Here is a 26,479-nt window from a genome sequence, read left to right as displayed (position 1 = left end):
AGCCAAGGGAAGAGGGTCGACGTGAATGTGTTACAGATCAGATGGTTTAAATACTAGGACTGTTGTCTTTTTACCTTCTGGCCCCACATGCACAGCCCCCTGTACTATCAACACCTCCACAAGAGTGGGATATTCGTTCCACCTGATGAACCTACTATGATGCATCATTTATCCCCTGAAGTCACATTTCCATTAGGGTTTGCTCTTGGTGGTGTACATCCTATAGATTTGGACAAATCTATCATGATGTGTGATTAGAATATCCTAGAGTAGTTTTACTGCCTAGGACCTGGTTTTTGTGTGCAGAGTGGACAGCTCATAGCACATGGAGCATTCTGACTGTTGTGCACAGTTCTATTTATTTCACTGGCTTTGGGCTGTTTCTGCTTAGATCCACTGCTTTGGCCACACTTAGGGTGGGGGCAGCGAACAGGCTGAGGGCACTGGAGGCTAGCAGGGTTTGACCATTTGTCTCAGAAGGAGGGGAAGGGTGACCTGGAGATGTCAGACATTGCTTGTCACAAATGATCTCACGGCGTCCTAGGGGCAGCCTGGCCAGGTAACACTGGGTAAGCAGACTGGCAAGGCTCAGCAACGTGCCCAGCTTCTGTCCCTTTGGGTGACGTGTGCCTGGAACCCGACGCGGGCTTGCTGGTTTGCTCTGCATCTGGGCACAGTGGACTCCCCCAGGCTCCGTACTGACCACGGGCCACTCTAGGATCTCATCACGGTGGATCTCAACCCTAAGCAGGTGTTTCCCACCCTCGGGTATGGGGCACTTGGGCATCACATAGGGCTGGACGCAGATGGCCTCTTAACATTCTCTTGCTGACGCTGCTGGGCTTGGAAGCCTGTGCTGTCATGGCCTGCCCTCCTGCCCTGTCTAGGGGCTTACTGCCCTCCCCTTATACCTCTGCCTGTCCCTGTTCCCCTAAAACAGGCCCCTCCTCCCATTTATGTTTCCCATTTTCTGCAGTTCTATGTCAATCTAGAACTATTCATGCATACTGGTATCTGGGTCTCTCACCAAGTGAAGCTCCTCAAGGTAGAGAGCATAACTTTTTGATTAACATGGTTAACCTGGCACAGTGGTAAGTTGTCAAATGCTTTTTCAAGTAATTAATGGATCAAATGAATCTAATGGCACTGCTGTCGGTCTTCATGACTGCAGGTTCTGAGGCTAAGGCAGGGGAGTAAAGAGAGCCACGACCGACGATACGCAAATCCATACAGGAAAAACACGCCTGCCGTGGAGCCTCAGGCATCTGACCTGTGTTCTCTGGGCGTTGCTCCCTCTCCTCTGAAGTGTGTGGGAGGGGGGAAGTCAAACCACCCCCACCTCCCAGGCCTGTGTGCACACTACAGGCGAGGCAGCGCTGTCCCTTCCTTGGCTTTATTCCCCGGCCTTTCCTGTAAGCAGGGTGTCACCTTTTCTCACTGGTGTCCAATTATGGCGACCTCTGGTCCAGTCCACTGCTGCCCTCCAGACGTTTTGCTGGGCTGCTGCCGCTGGGGTGAGGAGAGGAAAAGGGAGAAGGGGTCGGTCTTGCTGCCTTCAAATTTCAGGAAAGAATGTGTGGTTGGCCTCACCAGCTCTCTGGAAATGAAGGCTGTATACGCCCTGATGTCCAAAGGCCTTGCTTATGGCCGGTATAGGGAATCCCCTCTGTCAGTCAAACAGTACAAACAGTGGTCAGAGCCGCTCCTCTGGGCTGTGGTCACAGCACGGTCTCCCACCTGCCAGAATAAACTTACAACTGCATTTAAGTCGTGTGTCTTCAGCCCTCAAGCCCCTGCAAAGGGAGGGGGCTGGGTCCCCTCCACTTGATGCTTCCTGTTGGGATTTTCATGCCCCAGCAGCTGTCGCCCCAACCCCAGTCCGTGAAACAAAGCCCTTTTCTTTTGGAAGCCATCTGTGAAAACAATGCCCTTTATTTAAAACATAACTTTTTTCCAACATGAGAACGGATCACTGTGACTTTTATCTCCTTTCCCCCGAGATGGGGCTGAGAGGAGGCAGGGTCAGAGCTCAGCAAAGTCCCCTTTGTGCTGCTCCAGCCACTGGTCCAGCGTCTTGGCCTTGGGGTTGAGCCTCAGGGTCATTTCAATGTCACGGTCAGGTTTCAGGGCATAGAAACGGAACATGTTGGCCAGGTCCCGGGCACCAGGGAAGCTATACTTCTCGTAGTCCTCTGGGGTCGTCTGGAAGCAGAGGGAAGTCTTTGGGGGTCTGTCAGCATCCCCAGTACCCTGACTGTTGGCAACTCAGTTCCAACCCAGGTCCTTACCAGTAAGTTCATCTGAAAACCCTTCTACTAAGAAAATTAAAGTTCTAGGGGCGCCTGGGTAGTTCAGTCAGTAAAGTATCTAACTTTAGCTCAGGTCATGATCTCATGGTTTGTGGGTTCAAACCCCACATGAGGCTCTGTTAGCACAGAGCCCACTTTGGATCCTCTGTCTCCTTCTCTCTCAAAACAAATAAACTTAAAAAAGTTTTTAAGTTAAAAAACCACTGTTCTAAGTCAACAAATCCTGTTCAAGGATTTGTGCTTGGTTGGTTCAGTCCAAAGAATGTGAGACTCCTGATCTCAGAGTTATAAGTTCGAGCCCCACAATGGGTGTAGAGATTACTTTAAAAAAAATCATAGGGGCGCCTGGGTGGCTCACATGGTTGGGCAGCCGACTTTGGCTCAGGTCATGATCTCGTGATTTTTGAGTTCAAGCCCTGCCTTGGGCTCTGTGCTGACAGCTCAGAGCCTGGAGGCTGCTTCTGATTCTGTGTTTCCCTCTCCCTCTGCCCCTCCCCTGCTCATGCTCGGTCTCTCCAAAATAAATAAACGTTAAAAATAAAATAAAAATTAAAAAAATATATTAAAAAATCATAAATCCTGTTCTTTCAAGATCAGAAGATGGAAACTTCTCAGCACTTTTCAAACCACTACCCTGTTAACATCACTTTCTTGCTTAAAAACCAGAGCTGTTCCCCTTTCCTGACCAAACTGAACCTGAACTCCTCAGCTCCTGAAATCCTCCATGGCTGCCTCAGACTTCTGTTTAGAGTAATGTGTGGCCATTTTAGGGCACGTTTTCTAGAGCAGCTCAGAGTGCTAAGTAAGTGTGTACCTTGATTATTCCGTTAAATTCCAACAAGCAAGGAAAGGGATACTATTCATAGTTTTACAGACGAGGATACTGAGGCAGAGAGGGTCAGGGCTTGCGCCCCAAGGTCACACACTGGTGGGTGTTAAGGGCTGGGAATAGGATCCGAGTCTGGGGGTCTGACCCACCTGAAACACGCCCTGCCATGGCCTTCCCATCGTTGCTCTGCTCCCTTCCTGTAACTCTACAGGTGGTTTCTGTCTTTCAATAATGTGAGAGTTTCTCGGCCTTTAATTAAGTCTTACTTCCATAACGGGAAGGACAAATAAGAAACTAGGCCCCTGGGTGTCTGAACGGGAAGACTGTGAGAGTCAGTGGGGAGAGGAAGGGACATAGTCAGGCCACAAGGAGACAGGGGTGGGGCCCATCTCTCTGGCCTCCTTCCCTGCCCAGCACGCTCTGTGTGTTCACTCTCTGCCTTGGCCCCTAATGCCCCTCTTCCTAGAAAACTTTCTTGTACTTAGTCAACTGCTTAAGCCAGAAACTTCTCTCACCAGCCACACGTGACTCCCAAGAACAGCATGACAAGTGCTCACAGTGACAAATTCAGATTCACTTTGTCCAGAGAGGGGGGCAGCCCTAGACACCGCTTCCCTACCACCCAGAGCTCCCCCTGGGAGTCAGAGCGACCAGACCGGGGTTGCTGGAAACCCCTGGTGGGAGCTGAGACATCACCCAGCGCGGGCTCCGGGGGCGGCAGGGGCCCACCTTGGCGCTGCGCACGGCCTTGCCGGTGTGTTTGGAGAGCAGGGCGGCATACTCTTCCGCCGTGTGCCTGCAGGTGCTGAGCCCGATGTTCTGGCCGATGTATTCTTCTGGCTTCTTCAGGAGGCTGAGCACCACAGGACCCAGGTCAGTCACAGATATGCCATCCATGGGCACATCACCCATGGGCAAGCCTGGGAGGGAAGTGGGGGGAACAGGGATGTGCTGGGGTTAAGGCTGGTGTTCCCACCAGCCAATCGCCCAGACACAGGCACAGGTCAGCACCCTCCGGTGTCTGCGGCGGCGGCAAGCAGTGCAGCTCAGTCAGCAAATGGGATCCAATCCGAGCTCTGCCACACTGGCACCCTGGTGACACCCCGAGCCCTGTTACTCCGTTTATAGAGTGGAGGGAACCCCAGACCTACAACCCCCTCAGGGCTAAGACCAGAACAGGAAGGAAATGAAGGGGCTGCTCCCAAGGCCTGCCGGTCACATCCGGAATTCCTGCCATGGAAAACCAAGTCCACCAGCAGTCGTGCTGGAGAGCCAAGGCCAGGGCCTGGCCCTGAGCAGCGCGTGGAGGGTGCTTGGTAAGTGTGCTGAATCCCGGTGACCCCGCGTGCCAAGGCGGTCTGGTGGAGAGCAGAGAGGTGTCTACATGTGGTGCCAGGAGCACGTGGGTCCTGCTGCACCCCTCACGCAGGAGAAGGGGCCACTGCAGCTGGCCATTCAGGTCACCCAAAGACCTTGCAGGGACAGAGCTCCAACCAGAGACGCAACACAAGAGATATCTCCAACCAGCTTTGCAAACTATTAAGGGCAGTGCCAGTGTGGCAACTCTAGGCCCAGACTGCTCACCCTCCCTGCTGGGCAGGACTGAAGCGAGGGTGAGCCTTTGTTCACGGTGTTCACACAGAGGGCGAGGGGTGGCCGGCTGAGGACACCGACCTCACTGGGCCTGATCTTCCAAATTCTCTTACTTCTGAAGGAAAAGTAACAAGTGCACTCGTTTCTGTATAGCATTGCATTGCTGCCTCTGGGCAGATTTTCTCAACAGCCCTGCAACGGTCGGTTATGCCCTTTTCACAGAGCAGGAAGCAGAGGCCCAGTGTCATAGGCCTGACAGAGAGAATCGGAACCATCTGAGGACTAGCCAACTTTCTCCAATACCCATGGCTCCCTTTGGTGAGAGAGGACACTTGAGAAAGGAGGAACGGCACTCACTCAGCAAGTAGCTCTTTCCATCTGGAGCTTTCTGGGGCAGGAAGTAGGAGAGTAGGTTCTCGAAATAGCAGGCCAGCCGCACGCTGGTCATGGGAACTCCGATGTCCCGGAAATACTCCTCCACCTCCCCTTTGCCTTCAAAGTGGCCCGCTGCCAGCCTCCCGGCAGTCAGCTTCTTGATGTTCTCCAGGCCACTGTAGACCACGTAGCGAAGGCCCAGGCGCTTGGCCAGATCAGCCAGCAGCTTTCCCTGGTGGGCAGGAAAGGAGAAATCACAGAGCGGAGAGGGAAGACGTGTATCCCCAGCCACTTTCTGATGCTAAGAGGCCAACGCCACTCCACCCTCGTCCCTCTTCTGGAACGATGCTCACACATGGTTACACGTGTGGACTGTGAGCCTTCTACCTTAGCCTCCCTTCTCTAGATCATCTGGGTTGTCCTACTTCCTGATATGTTCAACTACAGCCCACCCGTGTACGATATGGGGGTGGGGTGGAGGGTCGAGAGAGGTCCACACAGAGGTCTCAGCTCGGCCTGCTCTGCGCAAAGCCACCATCCTCGGAGGGCCCCAGCAGTCCGCGAGGGTGGCGGTGTGGCTCTGCAATTAGGCACACAGACCGCGCAGGTGCCACTGCGGGGCTGCGATTACGCACTGGCCGTGTGATCCAGGACAAGCAACTTAACCGTCTGGCAGGGTCAGTTAAACAGGGACAGCCACACCACCTGTGCATGAGGATGTCTTGGATGGTGGCCTCCAGAAAGATGTGTCCATGTCTTAACCCCCAGAACCTGTGAATGTGACCTCACTCAGGAAAAGAAATCTGCAGACAGAACTAAGGATCATCCCAGTGGGTTCTCAAGCTGACGACGAGTGTCCCCACAAGAGACCGAAGAAGAGAAGACAAAGCAGAAGGCCCATGAAGGCAGAGATGGGGTGACGTGGCCACGAGGGGAGTCTGCAGCCACCAAAAGCTGGACGAGGCAAGGAGTGTAATCCCCTCAGAGCTTCCTTTTGGAGGCTCCTAGATTCCCGACTTCTGGCCCTCAGAACGAGAGCATAAATTCCTGTCGTTTTAAGCCAGTCGGCTGGTTACAGCAGCCACGGGACACCAACACAGGCTGTCAGGATAATGAGCCGAGATCCGCATCCTTCTATGATCCTCCTCTATGGGACAGGCTTCCCCATAAGTGTATTCAAAGAAAATGTCAAGGCTAAAAACAACTTTGGAGACCCAGTCCAATCTCTCTTTATTTTACAAAGGCCTTTTTCCCCTAACAAAGCCCAGGGCAGGGAAGGTGCATGTCTAGGGCAGAGCTGCAACTGGTTGTGAACGAGGCAGGGCTGAAAGATGAAGTGATGGAAACGCAGCCGGGGCCTCTCCTCTGCCACCAACAATACATCCCACAGACACCTGAGTCTATGTGACAGGGTCTGTGTGAGTGTCCCCGTCTTCAGAGAGAAAGATGGCTATGTCTCTCTCATGTTCTACGTCCCATGTCCCTCCCCTTGCCACCTGGGCTCCATAACCAACTAACTAGAGAGAATGTGGGTGGAAAACAGAGTAAACATACAACATACAGAGGGGTCATGAGCTTTCTGGGATGATAGAAATGTATTTTGATTAGATTGGTAATATAATGGGTATAATCAGGAGTGCCTGGGCGTCTAGCCATGATCTTGCTGTTCCTGAGATGGAGCCCCAAGTCGGGCTCAGCAGTGATAGTGCAGAGCCTGCTTGAGATTCTCTCTCTCCTTCTCTTTAACCCCCCCAATAAGTAAACAAACATATATATACATATATATACATATTATATATATATATATATATACGCACACATATTTATTTTCAAATTCTGTCAAAATATACAATTTAAATGTGTGCATCTTATTATTAGGAAATTATGGGTCAACAGAGTTATTTTTTTAGAAAGTGTAAAAAGTCACTGGATAAAAAAGTAGATGATCAGTTGCTTGGGGCTGGGGGGAGGGAAGAATGGGGAATGACTGCTAATAGGTACAGTTTCTCTTGGCAGTGATGGAAAACATTCTAGAATTAGGTAGTAGTGATGGCTGCACAACTTTGAGAATATACACTGAATTATACACTTTGAAAGGGCATCGTGTATGGTACCTGAATGGTATCTAAAAAATAAAATCAGGGTGCCTTGGTGGCTCAGTTGGTTGAGTGTCCAATTCTTGGTTTTGGCTCAGGTCATGATCTCTTGGTTCATTGAGTTCGAGCCCTGCATTGAGCTCTGTGATGACAGCATGGAGCCTGCTTAGAATTCCCTCTCTCCCTCTCTCTCTCTTTCAAAATAAATAAATTAACTTTTAAAAATTAAAATAAAAACCACTGAAAGAGAAAGCAGCTGCCTCCCATCCTCATTAAAGTCCAGGTGGACTGCGTGGAAGAGGAGGGGAAAAGTCTGCAGTCGTCAGTGGGGCACAGGCAGGGTCAACCCCTTTCTAACAAATTGGAGCTACTTCCCAGGAAGCTCCTTGTAAGATGCCTCGCTCCTAGCCCAGAGTCTCCACACCCTCCCTGCTGCCCTCACCTGCTTGACTTCCTGCTCCTGGCTGCAGTTTTCCCAGTAGTTGGTCACGATGAAGGCAGCGTGAGCCCCAGTCAGGGCCAGCTCCATACTGGCTTCGTCATTCTGGTCTCCTTGCACCACTTCTGCACCCTGCAGCCTCAGCTCCTTTGCTGCCCTCTGCCCAGGGTCTCGAGTGACCACTCGGACCCTGAATGTCCCATCTTCCAGGAGCGTCCGGGCCACTGAGCCTCCCTGAGCACCTGCGAAGAGTCAGAAAGGCCTGCAGGGTCAGGCCTGCCTGGGAGTCCTGAGGTAGGCCCCTGAGGTAAGGCTCCACTACAGCCAGGCGACCAGACCCTTTCCACCTGCGATCCTCCATGTAAAGGGTATATTTAAAAAGTACTTTTAAAAAGGGTATATTTAGGGGCACCTGGGTGGCTTAGTCGGTTAAGCGTCCGACTTTCGCTTAGGTCATGATCTCGCGGTTCGTGGGTTCGAGCCCCGCGTCGGGCTCTGTGCTGACTGCCAGCTCAGAGCCTGGAGCCTGTTTCAGTCTGTGACTCCCTCTCTCTCTGACCTTCCCCTGCTCACGCTGTCTCTCTCTCTCTCTCTCTCCTAGAAATAAATTAAAAAAAAAAAAAACATTAAAAAAATAAAAAAATAAAAAGGGTATATTTAAAAAGGGCACTTGGGTGGCTCAGTCGGTTAAGCATCCAACTTCAGCTCAGGTTATGATCTCACGGTTTGTGGGTTCAAGCCCCACACTTAGGCTCTGTGCTGACAGCTCAGAGCCTGGAACCTCCTTCAGATTATGTGTCTCCTTCTCTCTCTTCCTCTTCTCCTATTCATGCTCTATCTACCTCTCACTCTCTCTCAAAAATAACATTAAAAAATTGTTTTAAAAAGAATATTTCGTGCCCCTTAAAAGAAAACCCACAGCCATCAGCAATCACTCTCCATTTCCCTCCCTCTCAGCCCTGGCAGACCACTCACCTACTTTCTGTCTCTACGGATCTGCCTATTCTGGACATTTCACACAAATGGAATCATATAACATGTAGTCTGTTGTTTGGCTTCTTTCACTCAGCATACGGTTTCCAAACTTCATTGATGTTTTAGCATCACATCTTTTATAAAATATTTAAAATGGGTGCCTGGATGGGTCAGTTGGTTAAGTGTCTAACTTCGGCTCAGGTCATGATCTCATAGTTCATGAGTTCAAGCCCCACAATGGGCTCACTGTTGACAGTGTGGAGCCTGCTTGGGATTCTCTCTTGGGATTCTCTCTCTCTGTCCCTCCTCTGCTCATGCTCACTCTCTCTCTCAAAAATAAATAAACATTAAAAAAAAAAAAAAGAAAAGTAAAAAATGTATTACAGGGGCAGCTGGCTGGCTCTGTAGGTAAAGCATGCAACACAGGATCAGGGATTTCAAGTCCCACTTTGGGAGTAGAGTTTACTTTACAAAAAAGTAAATGAAATGTATTACAAAATATTTAGCACATACACAAAAGCATGCTGACACCCATGTACCCACCGCTTAGCTTAAGAAATAAAGTATTACCTATATCTTTTTTCTAAAAAAGACGGAGGGATGCCTGGCTGGCTCAGCTGGAAGAGTGTGTAACTCTTGATCTCAGGGTCGTGAGTTTGAGCCCCATGTTGGGTATCGAGATTACTTGAAAATCACAAAAAATAAAATCATCAAGGGGCGCCTGGGTGGCACAGTCGGTTAAGCATCGGACTTCGGCTGGGGTCATGATCTAGTGGTTCGTGGGTTCAAGCCCTGCATTGGGCTCTGTGCTGACAGCTAGCTCAGAGCCTGGAGCCTGCTTCAGATTCTGTGTCTCCCTCTCTCTCTGACCCTCCCCTGCTCATGCTGTCTCTCTCTTTCTCTCTCTCAGAAATAAATAAATAAATAAATAACCTTAAAAAAATAAAATCATCAAAAGGAAGAAAATAAAAAATCATCCATAAATATATATACAAGAAAAGTGGATCCAGCACTATGTGCAACAGTGGAAATTTGTAGATAAACAAGATGTCCTTTGGTAAGAATCTGGTTAAATAAGTGATCAATTCATACCAAAGTGATTACAAAGAATGTGGCAGATCTGTATGTGTGACTTGGACAGGTGAACGTGACCTATCCTGGAGTGGAAAAGGCAAGGTGCAGAACCACAACAACCTTCACACAGTACTGATGGGAATGTAAAATGGTGCAGTCACTTTCGAAAAACGTCTGGCAGTTTCTCAAGGTGCTAAGCACAGCGTTACCCTATGACCCAGCAATTCCGCTCTAGATATATACCCAAGAAAATTAAAAACATGTTCACACAAAAACTTGTACATGAACAAGTTGTTGTACTTGTTCACAACAGCATTATTCACAACAGGTAAAATGTCCCGCAATGGAAGAGTGGATAAACACAATGCAGCCTGCCCATAAAACGGAGTATTATTCAGACATAAAAAAAAGGAGTACTGCTGCAAAGTGGATGAGCCTCAAAAACATGATACCGAGTGAAAGAAGCCAGTCATAAAAGGCCACAGAGTGTATGATTTCATTTATACGAAATTTCTAGAATGGACAAATAGTAGATTGATGGCTACCAGGGGCTGGGGAAAGTTGAAGAAACGGAGTAATTTGCTAGTGGGTGTGACGTTTCTTTTGGGAGTAATGGCACTGTCCTAAAACCGACTGCCAATGATGGCCCTAGAGCTCTGTGAGTATACCAGAAACCAACCAACTGCACACTTGGGGCGCCTGGGTGGCTCAGTCGGTTAAGCATCCAACTTCGGCTCAGGTCATGATCTCACGTTAGTGGGTTTGAGCCCTGCAGCTGGCTCTGTCAGCACAGAGCTCAGAGCCTGGAGGCTAGTTTGGATCTGTGTCTCCCTCTTTCTCTGTCTCTCCCTGTCTCAAAGATAAATAAACATTGATCTTTTAAATAAAAATACTTACAAATATTTATTTTGAGAGCAAGTGTGAGAGGGGCAGAGAGAGGGAGAGAGAGAGAATCCCAAGCAGGTTCTGCAGTGTCACTGCAGAGCCCAATGTGGGGCTAGAACTCACGAACCTGGGGATCATGACCTGAGCCAAAGTCATAACCTGAGGCTTAACTGACTGAGCCACCCAGGCGCCCCAAGCCACCAAACCTCACACTTCAAATGGGTGAACTGTATAAGTGCTTTAGATCTTAAGCTGTTACACATTTTTAAAAACATATAGTACAAGAAAGAACAAAATAGATGATGGCAAAGTAGGATACTTTGCCATTAAAAAAAAAATCTTTGTATATATCCAATCTGGTAGGATACTCAAGAAATGATGACAGCGATGGATGGGGTTGCTGAGACTGAGGGAGGAGGGAGATTTACTTTTGGTATTATGTGCAAGTGTCACTTATTCAAAGAAGTTAAAGTAATTAACTTTTTTTAAAATACAAAGGGGATGTGCTCGCAGGTCCTGCTCCAGGCCCTCCGGCCGGTTCTGGGGTCCGGGCCACAGGACCCTCCTTCCGGCCGGGCCCGCCCCTTCCCCCCCCCCCCCCCCCCCCCCCCCCCCCCGCGGTCAGCCAGGCTCTGCGGGGCTGCGCTGGGCTCGCTCACCTGTGGCTCCAAACACCACCACCAGTTTCTTGTCCGCCATGCGAGCCGGAGCGGGGAGTGCGGTCCCTGAGGCCTGGGGGCCGCGGTGAGGACGGGGGTCCCCGCCTGGGACGAACCCAGGAGCGCACCGCGGGGGCCCGACGGGCGGCCGGCCGGGAGAAGTACGGGCCGCGCTCCGCCCGCTCCGCCCCTTCTCGGCGCCCGACCCCCGGGCCCAGGCGCGGTACCGGGTCCCCACCCACAGCGCGGTGCCCCGGAACTGCGGTACCTCAGCGCCGCAGATCAGGCGGAAAACCAAAGAAGAGGGAACAAGGGCCCGGAAATCTGCAGCCGAGCGCACCTCGGCAGGGGTGGGGTGAGGGGGAACCTGAGAAACGGCGGATCCGTCCGCAGCTCCAGCCCCTCCTCGGCAAGGCCACGCCCCCTCAGCCGTCCGCCGCGACGGGACGCCAGGCTGCGCCGCTTCAGAACCCCCGCCGTCCAGTCGCTCATTGCTCGCGGAGCCGACCCGCCACCCCCGCCGGCGGACGCGGGTGGTGCGTCCCACCTAGGCTCGCGTTCTCGCGTGTGCAGCCCCCCCGCCCCCCCGGCAGGGCGGAAACCGGCTTTGCGGGCCTCGGGGCTCCGCTGAGCTCGCGTGCGGAGCTGCTCGGCAGGATGCAGGCGTTGAAGTCTACGGAAGCCGAAAACCGAAAGCAGAAACAAAAACGCACGTCTTTGTCCTGCATGAACATCTGAACTTGCAGATACGCGGTGTCACCTGAGGAGAATTAAATCCGCATGTGGGACTCTCAACATTCAAGGCCCCGCGTTCTTGTATGCCTGACTCATGTTTGAGGTTGCTTCTGGTTGCACGATTTTGAATTATTTCTTACAGAAAAAGTGAGATTTCTTTGTGTTCAACGAAAACTCAAAAATGGCCCTGTAGCTCCTCTCCTGAAAATGTATTGCTGGAGAAGAGCGTTCCTTTCCTTTCATTCACTTGTTCGTTCCAAAATGTGTATTGGCCGGTCCAGGAATGTCCGCTTCGTAAGAGCAGGCACATCTTTGTATTCACTGCTGAATTTCCAGCACTTAACAGAGCACCTGGCACGTAGTCGCTCAGTAAATATTTGTTGATTGACCGGTTGTCTAAATACCCAGGCCCTGGAGTTACGGAAAACCCAACTAAATCCGGTGCCGTTTCCCCGAATCTAGTGGTGCACATAACTAACTCTCAGGGTAATGTGTTTTTTACCCATCTTTATACTCTATCGTTTTAAAGCTGTTTTTGTAATGTGTAATTTATGTAAATTGTTGGTCTTTATTTATTACAAAATGCATGTATAAAGGCATGCGGGGCTGGCTCAGTCAGTAGAGCATGTGACTCTTTATTCCCAGGTCATGAGTTTGAGCCCCCAGTTGGGCTTAGAGATTACTTTAAAAAAGGAAATAAATAAATTTCAAATGAGATAATGTGGCGCTTACTTTATGCCTGACACATAGAGTAAGCTCAGAGGACTGGCCCTGTTATCATTATTAGCACATGTCACTGGGCTGGGTGAACTGGCAAGAACTTTGCAGGAAGTCTTCCTCAGATATAAAGTCCCACAGGAAGTGCAGATTCTCCGCTGAGCACACCAGTCAATAGCTAAATCTTTCCCCTCAGGCCTCAAGGGACCACCCTGGGTTGTGGCCTGGGTGGGGCAAACAAGGCCTTTCCCCAGGCTACCAATAATGTCCACCCACTTCCAGGAAGACCCCTGGCACGGGCACCACTGACCAGAAGCCCAGAGCCGGGACACTCATTCTCTGCCACTCATTTCCTGCACTGATTTCCAGATTGTAGGTTGAGCAAGGCCAAAAGGCAGTGGAGTTCCTTGTGTCCCACTGTGGCCCCGGGATGCTAGTCAATGAAACCTGGGCACCAGCGCTGGCTACACAGGCTTATAACCTGAGCAGATGCACAGGGTCCCGCTCTGAGAAGGACCCGCATGCTTGGTTTAAGACTCTGCTGTTGTTTTCTTGAAATTCTTGATAATTTTTTTTATGCTTATTTATTTCTAAGAGTGAGACAGAGCATGAGTGGGGGAGGGGCAGAGAGGGAGACACAGAATCCAAAGCAGGCTCCAAGCTCTGAGCTGTCAGCACAGAGCTCAATGAGGGGCTTGAATTCACAGAAGGTGAGATAATGACCTGAGCCGAAGTCGGACGCTTAAACGACTGAGCCACCCAGGTGCCCCTTAAAAAATTTTTTAATGTTTATTTTTGAGAGAGCGAGCGAGCGAGCATGAGCCGAGGAGGGTCAGAGAGGGCTGGAGACACATAATCCAAAGCAGGCTCCAGGCTCCTAGCTGTCAGCAAACAGCCCAACTGTGGGCCACCCAGGCACCCCTTAAATTTGGTTTTGATAGCCAAGGAATATATAATGTGTTTATGCATCTCATTAAAAAAATATAAATGGTACAGCTAAAGGACAAGTGACCCTGGACCTCCGTCATTCTAGTGTGTAAACCTTCCTGACTTTTGGATGCATTTTGATACCTAAACATGAACATGTGGAAAAAATATTTTGTAGTTAAAAAACTTAAAAAGAGACCATACTGGATATATTTCCCCCAATTTTATTGTGAAAATATGTAGACATATAGAAAAGTTGAAATAACTATATAATGAACACCCATACAAATACCACCCAGAATCTACAAATTATTCTATACTTATCAGACACCTGTTATCCATCGACTTTATTTTTTGATACATTTCAAGTAGATTGCAGACATCAGTGCCCTTCACCCTTAAACAATTCACATACACACTAGAGTTCAATATATTTTTTAGGTTAAATTTACACACGGTCAAATGTTATTTTTGTATTTTCGTACTTCTGGCTTTTCCTTTCTGCTGAACATCCTCCCTAAGGTGGTGTCTGCCTTTCCCTTTTTAACAGAGGCACGACTCCGTTAACTAGATGTCCCCCTGTCAACCCCCACTCCATCTTCCTTCAAACAATGTTAAGGTTGTTTCCAGATTTTCACACAAATGGCGCATGCATCCCCTTACATGGTGCAACGACATTCGTTGCTTGCGCCTCTTTGGGTTCTTGCACGCATTGCTCTCTAACGGTTACCGAGAAGTGGAATTGTTTGAACACAGAGAAGGCCCATTCTAAGCTCTAACAGATCTCGCTAAATTGTCCCCCGTTCCCCAGTACCTCTCACGAACACCGCATATTCCGCACATCTTTGTCAACAGCCGACTGGACCGGTTATTTAATATGCAGCCAACCCGAAAGGTAAGGAAATGACGAGAAGCCAGTGTGGCTGGAACAGAAAGGGCAAGGTTGGAGCCCAGAGCGGGAGGAGCCTGGGCAGGTGGTGACACCGGGTAGGGAAAGCACGTATCCCCAGGGTAGGCGTTCCTCACTTACACCCGCTCTTATTAACGAACTCACTCCGGGGCGTCCTAGCCGCCTCTTGACCAGCGAGAAACGCCGCGTGTCCGCCGCAGGGGCGTGTCCTCTGCAGGCCCCGCCCCCGCTGCGTGCGCACGTCGGGCCGAGCTCGCGCCGCCCGCTTCGCTGCGGCTGCCGCGGCGCCTCAGGGAGTCGCTGACTGACGCGCGGACGCTGGGACCGACTTACTGCGGAGCGGACTTGCGGCGGGTGAGTGGCCGGCACCCTCTCCGGCCTTTTTTTCGGGCTCCTCGTCGAGTCTAGCCCGCCCGGGCCTTCGGGAGCTGGCAGCACCCTGCGCCCCCGGCGCGGGCCTGAAGGAGACCCAGCGGGCCGGGGCGGGGGGCGGCCGGACACGGGGTGAGCGGGGAGGGAGGGCCAGGCTGGGGTCCCCGCTTCCTCCGCGCTGTTTGGGAGGGCGGGAGAGGCCTAGTGGCCGGTCCGCGTTGGGCCCCGTTGGGCCCAGTCCCTCGCGGCGTCACGAGTGCTCCGGGCGAGGTGACCTCAGGCGCGCCGCGTGCGGACTCGGTGTTCCCGGCGGGAGTTGCAGCCTCCGTCTGCAGTCGGCCCGCCGGGACCCGGGCCTGCCCCGGCGCGGGAGATCCGTGCCCCGTGTGGCGGCTGCTGCGGGCTCTGCCCTTCCTCCTGACTCACCTCAGTCGGAAGGGCGTATTGAGTCACTGTCATGACTTCATGGGTGACCCGCGACCGCCGGGCGCAGAGCGATCGGGAGGGATCCTCGCCCGAGGCAGTCGGGTAGTCTGGACGGGGTTTACGGGTCACCTCGTCGGCGCGGTGTTGTAGGTGCACTGATTGCCTGCAGTTGTCAGGACCGCCTTGCACACTCTTTGCAGGAGGCCCGCCTGCCTGTGTGTCATGCTATTTAAATGGATTCTGAGGAGGAGCGCCTGGGTGGCTCAGTCGGTTGAGCCTCTCACTCTTGATTTCGGCTCAGGTCAGGGTCTGGCGGTTTGTGGGTTCTAAACCCTTATGGGGCTTTGTGCTGACGGTGCGGAGCCTGCTTGGGATTCTCTCTCCCTCTCCCCTCTCTCTCTCTCTCCTTCTCTCTCTCAGAATAAATGAATAGACTTGAAGAAAAAATGGATTCTGATGAACCTGTTGTTGTGGCCCGTGGCTTTTCCTGTTCATGGCTCTGTGGACGGGACAAGGCAGGATATGATTGGGGGTGGGGGGGTAAAAAAAAAAAAAAAAAAAAGGTAAACCTTGTATAATGCTCTGCCGTTCCCTGTCAGCCCCTTCCACAACCATGCAAATTGATAGGCTTTTCACTTATGAAATGGAATTAATGATGAAACTCTGGTTAAGTGACTTCACCTGCATCTCACAAAAAAGACGATGCCACAGGTGGCCTTGATCCTGGTCTGCCTACAAAATCCCGTGCTCTTTCCTAAATAGTGTTGTAGAGATTGGAAATGGGTTGTGTCATTTAAACTCTCTTCCTTCTCCCTGTTAACTGTCATTCCAAGTAGTAGGAAAGAGGAGCTTACTGGTTTTGTGTATTTGAGTTTCTGGTATGGTGTTACTTGTGTGTGTTTTAAGGTTTATTTTGGAGAGGGGACAGGAGCAGAGAGACAGGGGACAGAAGATTGCACAAGCAGTCTCAGCACTGACAGCACTGAGCCCCATTTGGGGCTCGAACTCCCCACCCGTAAGATCTTCACCTGAACCAGTCAGACACTCAACTGACAGAGCCACTCAGGTGGCCCAACCAGTGTGTTTTGATTAAAATTTTAACTCCAGTATTAAAAATGTTAGTTTTTCTTCTGCAAGGAGTGGATTAAAGAATACACATTAGTAAATATACGTCTTATAGTTTAAGGTCTACCTTCCTTCCTCTCTGTCTCTTTCTCTCCCCCTCCTCCTTCTGTCTCCCTCTCCTCCAAGAAACATGACAGGACAAAACGTCACAGGCTTTCCAGAAGCTCATAGCTCACTTGGGCTTTGAAAAGTTTACTTGGTGAAATTGGAAAAACTTTCAAATAAAAGTAGCTAAGCCAAAACTGGTGAGGGTGTGGAAATTCAAGGAGTCTTGGAAACGCTCACTGAGTAATCCCAATCCAACTGGGAATGTGAGGAGGAAATTCCGTGGTTCTCTTTTTGTCTGAGTTGCTTTGCTTTTTTCTTTTGCTTGGGCCAAGAAGGTGAAATGCTGTGTCACCAGTCAGGAGTAAGAGGTACAGAAATGACAATGCCACTGGAGAAGATGGCATTCATTGCCTTTAGCTGACCCCTTATTGAGTCTCTTGAAATGCAGAATTGGATAGCTGGAGCCTTTGAGCTACCTTGATATTTTTGTTTCCTTTTTTTTTTTAATGTTTATTTATTTTGAAGAGGGTAGTGAGGGGGAGAGAGAGTCCCAAACTGGGCTCCGCAACGTGAAGATCATGACCTCCATGTCCTGAGCCAAAATCCAGAGTCAAACGCTTGACCAACTGAGCCACTCAGGGGCCCTTGGTTTCCTTTTAAAATAGCTGACTCTCTTCATAGGACAGTTGAGCTCTGCGTCAGTGTTATACCAAAAACTAGAATATCACTCCTTCAGGAGAAAGATACTTTGGAAAATCGGAATTGTGTATTTATTCTAAAATTAGAATTCAGCTTGTAACTCCTTGGAGAGAAAAGAGATGAAAAGTTATAAATCACCTCCTGTTATGATACTGGCCACAGTGAACTAGAAAGCTATAGACATTTAATGCAAAAAAATTTTTTTTGGTAAAGATTTTTTTTTTAATTTAAAAAAATTTTAATGTTTGTTTATTTGAAAGAGAGAGGGAGTGTGAGTGGGGGAGGGCAGAGAGAGAGAGAGAGGGAGACACAGAATCCGAAGCAGGCTCCAGGCCCTGAGCTGTTAGCACAGAGCCTGACACGGGGCTCGAGCCCATGAACTGCGAGATCATGACCTGAGCCAAAGTCGGACGCTCAGCGGACTGAGCCACCCAGGCACCCAAAGATTTTATTTTTAAGTAATCTCTACATCCATTGTCAGGCTGGAACTCACAGCCCAAGATCAAGAGTTGCTTCTTGCTCTTGCAACCAAGCCAGCTGGACGCCCTCAGTATTTTTTTCTTACGGTAGTCAATGAGAGAATTAAGAGCTCTGGATCACATCTTCTTTTGTGTTCAACACAGTGTGGGTTGTGTGCTTTTTAACTAAATGTATTATATCTGTTAGGTTTGTGCAAAAACATAAGATGAAAGCTCTGTCTTTTGTAATCTGAATTTCTCAGGATATTTTTGTAGTACGGGGAAGCAGTGCCATTACTGATTAATTTTGGGGAGGGAGGGAGAAGTAGGAAGGGAGAGGGGGAAGGAAAAGGGAGAGAGAGAGAGAGAGAAAGAGAAGAGGAGGAGGAGGAAGGAAAGGAGGAAGGAAGGGGGAATCTTTAATTGGAACAGTTAATTGCTTGTACCAAGGTCTTCACTTTTTTTAAATGCTGGGAGATATTTCACTCTGGTGATCACTCAGGTGCTCTATAATATTGTTCACCGTACGGTTTACTTCTTTATATTGACTGTGTTTATTGACCATGAGATGTTGTCCCCCATTGTATTCTACATTTGAAAGCCAACTGACAAGGCATCTGGGTCCCTCAGAAATTTCATTTCTAAATTTCTAATAAATTTGACACACAGTATTGAACTATAGCAGCCTGTAACTGATAATCTGGTCTAGCAACGTTATGTGTATTTATGAATATGTGGTTACATTTATTTATATATATTGCAAGAAATCTTTTCTGAATGACCATTGTCTTTCCATTTAAGAATAACACTGGTTATAGGACTTCACTATAGATAATTTAAAGGCGTACAGCTATTGTAAAGGGACTATTTACAAACAGCCCATCATAGAAGTACATCTAAATTGCAATCATGGAGGACTGAAATGGAGCCAAGAATGCTTTCTGGCTCGTCGTATCAACACATCTATATTCAGACCTTGCAAGGCAATATTCTGAACTCTGAACTAGGCATTTCAAAATAGCAATTAAGTTCATAAGGCTGTTATCAGTGAACAGGTTTTTTCTTATTGCTTTGATGTAATTTTCAAAGGTTTTTATCAAACATACCTTTCTCTGTGTGATAGATTTTTTTTAAGCAGATATGGTAATAGTTATCCAAGGGCTGTCTAGTCCATTTGGGGAATAGGAATTTTGTCAGAGTGCATGTTCATGGCTGTTTAATGATGTGATGTTGAGGAAGGTTCTTTTTTCAAATTTGTGCTTAAATGTCTCAACTCTTTGAACATAGGCAGATAGATTGACTTTTTGTTTGTACTTCAAAGTGGTTGAATTGTGGGGTGCCTGGCTCGCTCAGTAGAGCACATGACTCTTGATCTTGGGGTTATGATCTCTAGGCCCATGTTGGGTATAGAGGTTACTGTAAGAAAAAAAAAAGAAAGAAAGATGATTGAATTGTTAAGCACAAAATTAAGCTAATCAATTGGTAGCAATCTTTTTCACTCACAGCTGTTCAAAATGAGACAGTTTTGTTTTACATATACATGTATGTATCCAAATACATATTCATTTGCATTAAAGTGAGAAATAAATGGTTTGTTTCTCCCAAAAAAAGGAAGTTGTGATGGTATATTTTTGACCATGAGAAAAACATTTAAATCTTTGAGGTACAGTTTTTGTGTCTGAAAAGTGGAGTTAATACTTAATGAAATTAAGGTTAATACCTTAAAATACCTTTGGTGCCTTGAATGCTGCTTATAGAATCTAAGACAGGGGTTTTCAAACTTTTCTGTTTGGGTAAGTTTGGGTTTGGGCCCTAGAATCTGTGTTTTTAAGGCTTCTTATGTGATTCTTGTTTAGGGTCCTGTGTCAAAAACGGGAATGGACTGACCAGAGGGTGGAGAAGTGAATGCGGCACACAAGGAAGGGGAGAGCAGAAGAGGAAAGAAAGGGGTAATTGTTGCCTGGCAATAACTGCTGTTAGCTTGTATGGGAGAGGCTGAGCAAGTAGATAGTCTCTTCTCTTTGCTTAGGGGAAAAAAATTAATTTCTGTCACACGAATAGATTAGTTTCTTTCCCAGGAGTATCATAGGCCTAATTATTGTAATAGTTCTCAGTAACTTTAAAAGAGCTTTGGAGAAGAATGGCACAGCAGAGACAGGTATCTTGCACCCTGCATGCCTGACTTTTTCTAAATACTTCCGGCTTACTGCCTTTTTCCTGATGAGCTTTCTCAGTCTCAGAAAACTCAAGTTTCACTGTCGTATTCTGTGGGTCAATGCCACAATTACCTGAGGGCTGTGGGAAGGCACTGACATGATTTAAACAATCTGCCATCATGCTTTTGCTAACCTAATTTCACTGCCTCATTACGTGCTCTGATGGTCATATTTTTTATGCCAAACACTGGGACCCATAGTCTAAGCATACAGGTGTACTAAAGGAATTGGTGGGACAGAATATTTGGTTTGAAGCAGAACTGTCCTAGAAAATGTGGAGCATAAGATTGTCTCTCTCTCTCTCTTTTTTTTTTTTTTTTTTTTTTTTGAGAGAGCGTGCAAGTCTGGGAGGAGCAGAGAGAGGGAGGGAGAGAGAGAATTCCAAGCAGGCTCTGCACTGTCAGTGCAGAGCTCAGTGATGGGCTCTGACTCAAGAAACATGAGATCATGACCTGAGCCAAAGTCAGGTTCTTGACAGACTTAGCCACCCAGGTGCCCCATAAAGGCTCAGTCTTTAGCACTGTTGTCTGTACTGTACAATTAATGTTTATACTATGGTACATCTTATGGTATCTTCTCTCTCTCTCTCTCTCTCTCTCTCTCTCTCTCGATGGAAAGGTACTTAAAGTTCAAAACAGGGGTGCCTGGGTGGCTTAGTCGGTTAAGCGTCCGACTTTCACTTGGGTCATGATCTCGCGGTTCGTGGGTTCGAGCCCCGCGTCGGGCTCTGTGCTGACTGCCGGCTCAGAGCCTGGAGCCTGTTTGATTCTGTGATTCCCTCTCTCTCTGACCCTCCCCTGCTCACGCTGTCTGTCTCTCTCTCTCTCCTAAAAATAAATAAAAAACATTTAAAAATTAAAAAAAAAAAAAAGTTCAAAACAGAGTCTTAGGCCTCTCTGTAGTCACAGAGCCTGTGAGCATTATAAATGTTTGTTGATGGTGTTGTGGTGTGTCACTTGCCCAGGTGTAGCCATCCCTTTCCTTAGTCATTGGGTCTGCTCTTCTCTCTAGCAAGACCACTACAGACTGCTGCAGAGTTGCTGTTGTCCCCTGGAATTATTTCCAGGGCAGTCTGGAGGAGGGCGGGTAGGTGAAGGGAAAGAATTGGTGAGCAGAACCGTGTGTGGGTTGGGAGAGGAATCTAGGTAGCATTTGAAGGCAGCTGTAGTGAATTGTCATTGATCTTCACTCACTTGGTTTCCTACAGGAAGGCAAGGGAAGAGTCAGGCATTCTCTTCGTTTAGTAATAGGTATCCCACTAATTAGGAAATAGCTTTTTAAATTTTTTAAGATTTTTTTTTATCTTCTAAGTGATCTGTACACCCAGTGTGGGTCTCAACCTCAGAACCCCGAGATCAAGGGTCACATGCTCCACTGACTGAGCCAACCAGACGCCCCTGGAAAGTAACTTCTAAAACACTCCATTCCTGTACCACACACTTATGTTTTTGACAGCCTCAGCAAAATTGCCAAGTGTCTGTATTCAGTGTCATATTTGTCCTGCTTTTTGTGTTTGTAGGTACTAGAGGACTCGAAAGGAGAAGAATGGGGGTCATTAGGTTATTCTTTCCTGCCTTTGTGTTTTGCTTTTCCAGGGCATATGTTGTTGTTGTTGTTGTTGTTGTTGTTTTTTGAGAGAGAGTGAGCAAGGAAGGGAGGGCAGAGAGAGAGAGGGAGACACAGAATCTGGAAAAGGCTCCAGGCTCTGCGCTAACAGCAGAGCCTGATGCGGGGCTCGAACTCATGAAAACCACGAGATCATGACCTGAGCCAAAGTCGGAGGCTTAATGGACTGTGCCACCCGGGCGCCCCCATATGTCTGGTTTTAAAGACATTAACGTTCAGGTGCAAATACCTAAGGTAGTAGGACAAAGAAGCAGTAGTATCTGCCTATTTGGCAGTATCTATTGCCTCTGTGGTGTTCAGAGTATTGGCCCTGAGGGAGTTGTGCAAAATAGCAACAAACCCAGCTTAGTCCTTGTTCACATGGAGTTGGCTGTCACCTTGGGGAGACTCAGAACAATAAAATCACTTTGTAAGGTTTATGATTCTCCCTTGCACACAGTATTTTGGGAGGTCAGGGAAGTGAAGAGCTGGGAAACAAAGGACAGAACTTGAACTGAACCCATTGGGGTTAGGTAAAAGAATAGGAACAGAAAAGAAGGGAACTAAAGAAAGGGAAAACCCCTCTTTATTAACTACTCAGGGTCTCGTTAAAAACATTATTCACAAAGAGAATGTCTCTCATAAAGAGACTCTACTAGAATAGGGATTCTTAACCTGAATTCCGGGTCCGTGGGTAAACTTTAGGGCCTGTGGTTGCTCTGGAATGGCATTGGCAACATTTTTCATATGCAGTTGTCCTGGAGAGAGAGTTTGAAGCTGTCATCTGATTGTCAAAGGAATTTGCAACCAAAAAATGGTTAATGATTATTCTCTTCTGGCAAATACCGTTCCTACCCATCTTCAGAAGTACGTGTCTCTGAATTTCTGTCTTCAGATGAGGAAGTAGCTGGGTGGAAGATTAGAGACAGAAACCATAGGATTCCTTTGTAAACAAACAGACATGAACTGAATACCAATGGTCATGGGACATGCAAGAGTGCACATGCAAAGGACCGAGAGTTCTCGCATACGCACCCTCATTTTCTTGGTTCGGACTCCAGGTCTGCCCTCAGAGACCTTACAGTCAAGTGTACCTGATAGAGAGGTACAGCTAAGTAGGAGTGTTGGGGATGGAGTGAATTGAAGACACAGAAACCACAGGCTTTTGGAAGGTCAAAACGTTTTTCAGGAAGCTGCTGGACTATTGGAAACCAGGTGTGAACAAGTATAGGGAGCCCTGGCCCAGCAGCCAGAAAGCCATGGGTAGGTCTGAGAACAGTGGCTGATCGAGGACCAGTTTCCTTATGTTGCTTGGACACACAAGCCTAAGAGACTGTCCTAGGGCCACTGTCACTTAGCACATGCAGCAGGAAATGGAAGCCATCTGTTCCAAAGCAAGTGACCTAGTTGCCCTAGACCACAGCCCGCAAACTAGGCTGAGCTCAGAATTCCCAAGGATGTTGAAGAAGCTGAGCTTCCGAGTACCTGCCACCAAAGCTGCCACCAAGTCTTTTTCATTTATTTAAATTAAGTAAGCACTGTGCCCAGCATGAGGCTTGAACCCATGACCTGGAGTTCCTGAGTTGCATTGTCTACCTACTGAACCAGCCAGGCACTGCGTGCCACCACTTTACCTGTGGATGCTCCATTCACTATATAGTACTTGCTTTACACAGTGGCCTTTTGTGTAGGGTTTGGTTTAGAAAAACGGATAAGATACCTCTCAGAGCCCAGAAGCACACAGTCCCCTGCCTTTCTTGATCTATAAGCTGTTGAACATTTGCCCTCCCTCTCTTGCCTACCTCTTTTCCTAAAGTTATTCATTCATTATTGCCTAATTGTGTCCTTAGGCAAGAGTAGGTGTTCTGGGTTTTTGAATTTCTTTTTGATAATGATTAATAGATATTAGACAATGATGTTTGACCAGTTCTTGGGAACTCTTAGGAATTATTTCCCACCTACTTTGTGCATCTTTAATTCATGTAGTTTTGGGACCTGCCTCATGGAAGAGGAACTTACTCAGTTTTTGTTGTTTTTGTTTTTTTTTTATGTTTTACTTATTTTTGAGAGAAAGAGACAGCATGAGCAGGGGAGGATCAGAGAGAGAGAGGGAGACACAAAATCCAAAGACAGGCTTCAGGCTCTGAGCTAGCTGTCAGTACAGAGCCCACCGTGGGGCTTGAACCCTTGAACTGTGAGATCATGACCTGAGCCAAAGTCAGACACTCAACCGACTCAGCCACCCAGGCGCCCCCTCAGTTTTAAAGGGACAAACTGCTGTTTGTTTTCTTTCAGCTAGTTGCGATCACTGTAGCATTTTGCTTTATCCCCTGGCAGTAATAGTAACCTAATTTCTTGGTGTATTTCCTCCAAAATTGTTCAGAAACAGGATGTGGGCTTATTAGGAGGCTGTACAGCCCTTGCCTTCTTTGGGTTGGCCCCTTTGCTAGGGTAGCAAACATGAAGAAAATGCTCCTGTGCATCCTTTCTCTCTAAAGCCAGCTGGAGGAATGAAGTGTGTTTATATGAAGATAGACATTAGGCAGTGTCAGGTAGTTTGTGCTTGCCTGGGGTGGTGGAGTGCTGGCAAGTGTTGGTTACCTTGACTGTTAAAATTTTGCCTATCCATTTCTTTAAAAAGAAGGTGTGTGTGTGTGTGTGTGTGTGTGTGAGAGAGAGAGAGAGAGAGAGAGAGAGAGAGAGAGAGAGAGATAAGGCAGTGCTCTGCTCCCTGTCAGACTTTCACAGTCCTAAAAACAAAATCTAAAAGGTGTGTTCTCAGTATCTATCTGTGGCATGTAAGGAAGCCAGTTTGAAACCACTGCAAACACAGGGCACCTGGGTGGCTCAGTTGGTTAAGTGTCTTGCTATGGCTCAGGTCATGATCTCATGGTTCGTGGGTTTGAGCCCCGCATCGGGTTCTGTGCTGACAGCTAGCTCAGAGCCTGGAGCCTGTTTCAGATTCTGTGTCTCCCTCTCTTTCTGACCCTCCCTTGCTGTGTCTGTCTGTGTCTCTCTCTCAGAAATAAATAAAACATTAAAAAAAAAATTGAAACCACTGCAAACCCAACATTTCTCCTTCAAATATGAAACTATTATTTGAGCACAAAGTATTATATGCTTGGTCCCTCCACATGGCCATTCTCATCTCTCACCATCAATAGTAATTTCTGCAGTAAAAATGCTGCTCAAAAATGCTTACTCACTTGCTTTTTTTTTTTTTTTTTCATTTTTTGGGTTTTTTTTTTTTTTTTTTTTTTTTTTTTTTTTTTAATTTATTTCTAGGAGAGAGAGAGAGACAGACAGCATGAGCAAGGGAGGGCCAGAGAGAGAGGGAGACACAGACTCTGAAATAGGCTCCAGGCTCTGAGCTGGCAGTCAGCACAGAGCCTGGCGCGGGGCTCGAACCCATGAACCGCGAGATCATGACCTAAGCGAAAGTCGGACGCTTAACCAACTAAGCCACCCAGGCGCCCCCTGGGTTTCATTTTTAACTGTCTTATTTGTCATCTGCTCTTTGAGAATATCTTGATTTTGAGAATACATTGACTCAGCAAACCCTGATTGGGTGCCCTATGTTGGGTAGTAGGAGAGAAAGATAAATGAACTATAATCTGGAATGTAAGTTAATAAATACTGTAATGGGACACAAGTGCTATAGATTATAAAAGGCTTACTTAGGTCACTCTTAACGTACTATCAGGCCTCCAAGATCATCAGGTTCGTTGTTTTCTAGACTTTATTTTTAGAAGTAGCACGACTCCACCTTGGGAGGAAGTATAGCAAGGGATAGGAGAGCTGCTCCTGCTGAGACAGATGGGGGAAGCCCACAGCTCTTCCTCTTGTGCCTCATGTTAGATGCCATCCTCCCTGCAGTCTACTGAGGAATGCCTCTCATTTTATAAATGAGGATGTTGGAGTTCTAGCAAAGTCATAAAATTTAGTTAGCCAGTGTCGGCCTGGTCATAGAACTTAATTCTCCTTATTCTTAGCCTACTTGTCAGTTACACACCAGATTGATAAACAGTCATAAGATTTCTTCCAGTTTCTTGTTCCCTTCCACAGAGAAGTTAGTAAACACTTTTCTGTCATGGGCTTCACCTCTGCCTGGCTTTGTTACAGAGCTTTAAAGGTTTTGCCTCCTAGTGATCCAAATACAAATCAGTCCTATTCCCAGGAAGGTACTGTGACCCCTTTCATTGTGATCTGTGGACAGTGCCAAGTTGCCCCATTTGGTAACAGCCTCTTCTTGTTTTCTGCTGGAAATTTAGTTTCCACAGAAATCTCTGTAAAGGATATTTGATAAAGGTGTGACAAACAGAGTGAAGCATAGTGCCAAAATCTCATCTTGTCTTTGTAAACTGATGAAGGGACAGGAAGAGTCTTAGATGCATGTCCTTTCTTGAATGACCTTAGCACTGTTTCTGAGATTCAAGCAAGGTTCCTCATCCTTGCTGCTGATGACATTTTGGGCTGGATAACAGTTTGTAGTGGTGGTGGGTGTGTGAGTGTGTGTACATATGTGTACATGAATGTACTTGTGTTTGTACTTTCTGTGTATTGTGGGATGTTGAGCAGCACCCCTGGCCTCACTAGATACCAGTTGAGTGGTTAACACCCTACTTGTGACAAACATGTCTCCAGATATTTCCAGATAATCCCTGGGTGTGGGTACCAAAATGGTCCCCAAGCTGAGAACCATTGGGTTGGGATTGAGTGTCATGAGATATAAGTTCAAATCAAATTTATTAGAGAGTCAAATGAATTATCTAAAGCTTTATTTATAGTGAAGAGAAACTCTAAAGAAACAAAACAATAACATGCTTTGGCCTCCATCTTGACACTCCATAGCATGAAAGGGCCTTCATCTAACTCATGTTCAGAGTGTCCCTGAAAGAGTTTGAATTTAGGTGGTCACCATCTTTTAGATCCTCTGCAAAGTTTATTTTGCTAGAAATTCCAAGATTTTTCTGTTCCTTTTTTTTTTTTTTTTTTTTTTTTTTTTTT

The 26,479-nt window shown here is 47.6% G+C and overlaps 2 protein-coding genes across 6 annotated transcripts in view; one reads left to right on the top strand and one right to left on the bottom strand.

The window, feature by feature from the left end:
* Window positions 1-340: 340 nt before the first annotated feature.
* On the bottom strand, window positions 341-11,582 carry NMRAL1 (NmrA like redox sensor 1). 2 transcript variants are annotated; one of them, XM_039239333.1, is made up of 5 exons: window positions 11,235-11,373; window positions 7,645-7,883; window positions 5,089-5,338; window positions 3,868-4,058; window positions 341-1,509 (listed from the first exon to the last, which is right to left on the bottom strand). In XM_039239333.1, exons 1-5 carry the CDS (start codon window positions 11,272-11,274, stop codon window positions 1,435-1,437), a joined length of 795 nt encoding a protein of 264 aa, XP_039095264.1. In that variant the 5' UTR covers window positions 11,275-11,373; the 3' UTR covers window positions 341-1,434. The 2 variants fall into 2 exon arrangements, with proteins under 2 accessions (XP_039095264.1, XP_039095265.1); XM_039239334.1 differs by lacking the exon at window positions 341-1,509 and adding an exon at window positions 1,913-2,202 and having other exon boundaries at window positions 11,235-11,582.
* Window positions 11,583-14,772: 3,190 nt separating this feature from the next.
* HMOX2 (heme oxygenase 2) overlaps window positions 14,773-26,479 on the top strand; it is a 31,665-nt gene continuing 19,958 nt past the window's right edge. Inside the window, exons 1-2 of one of the 4 annotated variants that reach the window (XM_039239246.1) lie at window positions 14,773-14,877; window positions 19,508-19,600. The gene's annotated coding sequence lies outside the window, so the exon portion shown is untranslated. The remainder of the gene's footprint in view (window positions 14,878-19,507; window positions 19,601-26,479) is intronic. The other 3 variants (XM_039239241.1, XM_039239245.1, XM_039239242.1) reach the window with 3 other exon arrangements.

Source organism: Hyaena hyaena, unplaced genomic scaffold (assembly GCF_003009895.1).
Source record: "Hyaena hyaena isolate Hyena2069 unplaced genomic scaffold, ASM300989v1 scaffold_155, whole genome shotgun sequence".
Lineage (NCBI taxonomy): Eukaryota > Metazoa > Chordata > Mammalia > Carnivora > Hyaenidae > Hyaena > Hyaena hyaena.
This window is presented reverse-complemented; position numbering and strand designations above follow the sequence as displayed.

Excerpts from the sequence above, each read along its gene's own strand:
- NMRAL1 (XM_039239334.1), bottom strand. The coding sequence starts at position 11,274 with ATGGCGGACAAGAAACTGGTGGTGGTGTTTGGAGCCACAG. Across the intron at positions 4,059-5,088 it reads TGGAAAGAGCTACTTGCTGA|GCTTGCCCATGGGTGATGTG; the intron begins GTGAGTGCCGTT and ends CTTCCCTCCCAG. Across the intron at positions 2,203-3,867 it reads AGGCCGTGCGCAGCGCCAAG|ACGACCCCAGAGGACTACGA; the intron begins GTGGGCCCCTGC and ends CTCTGCTTCCAG.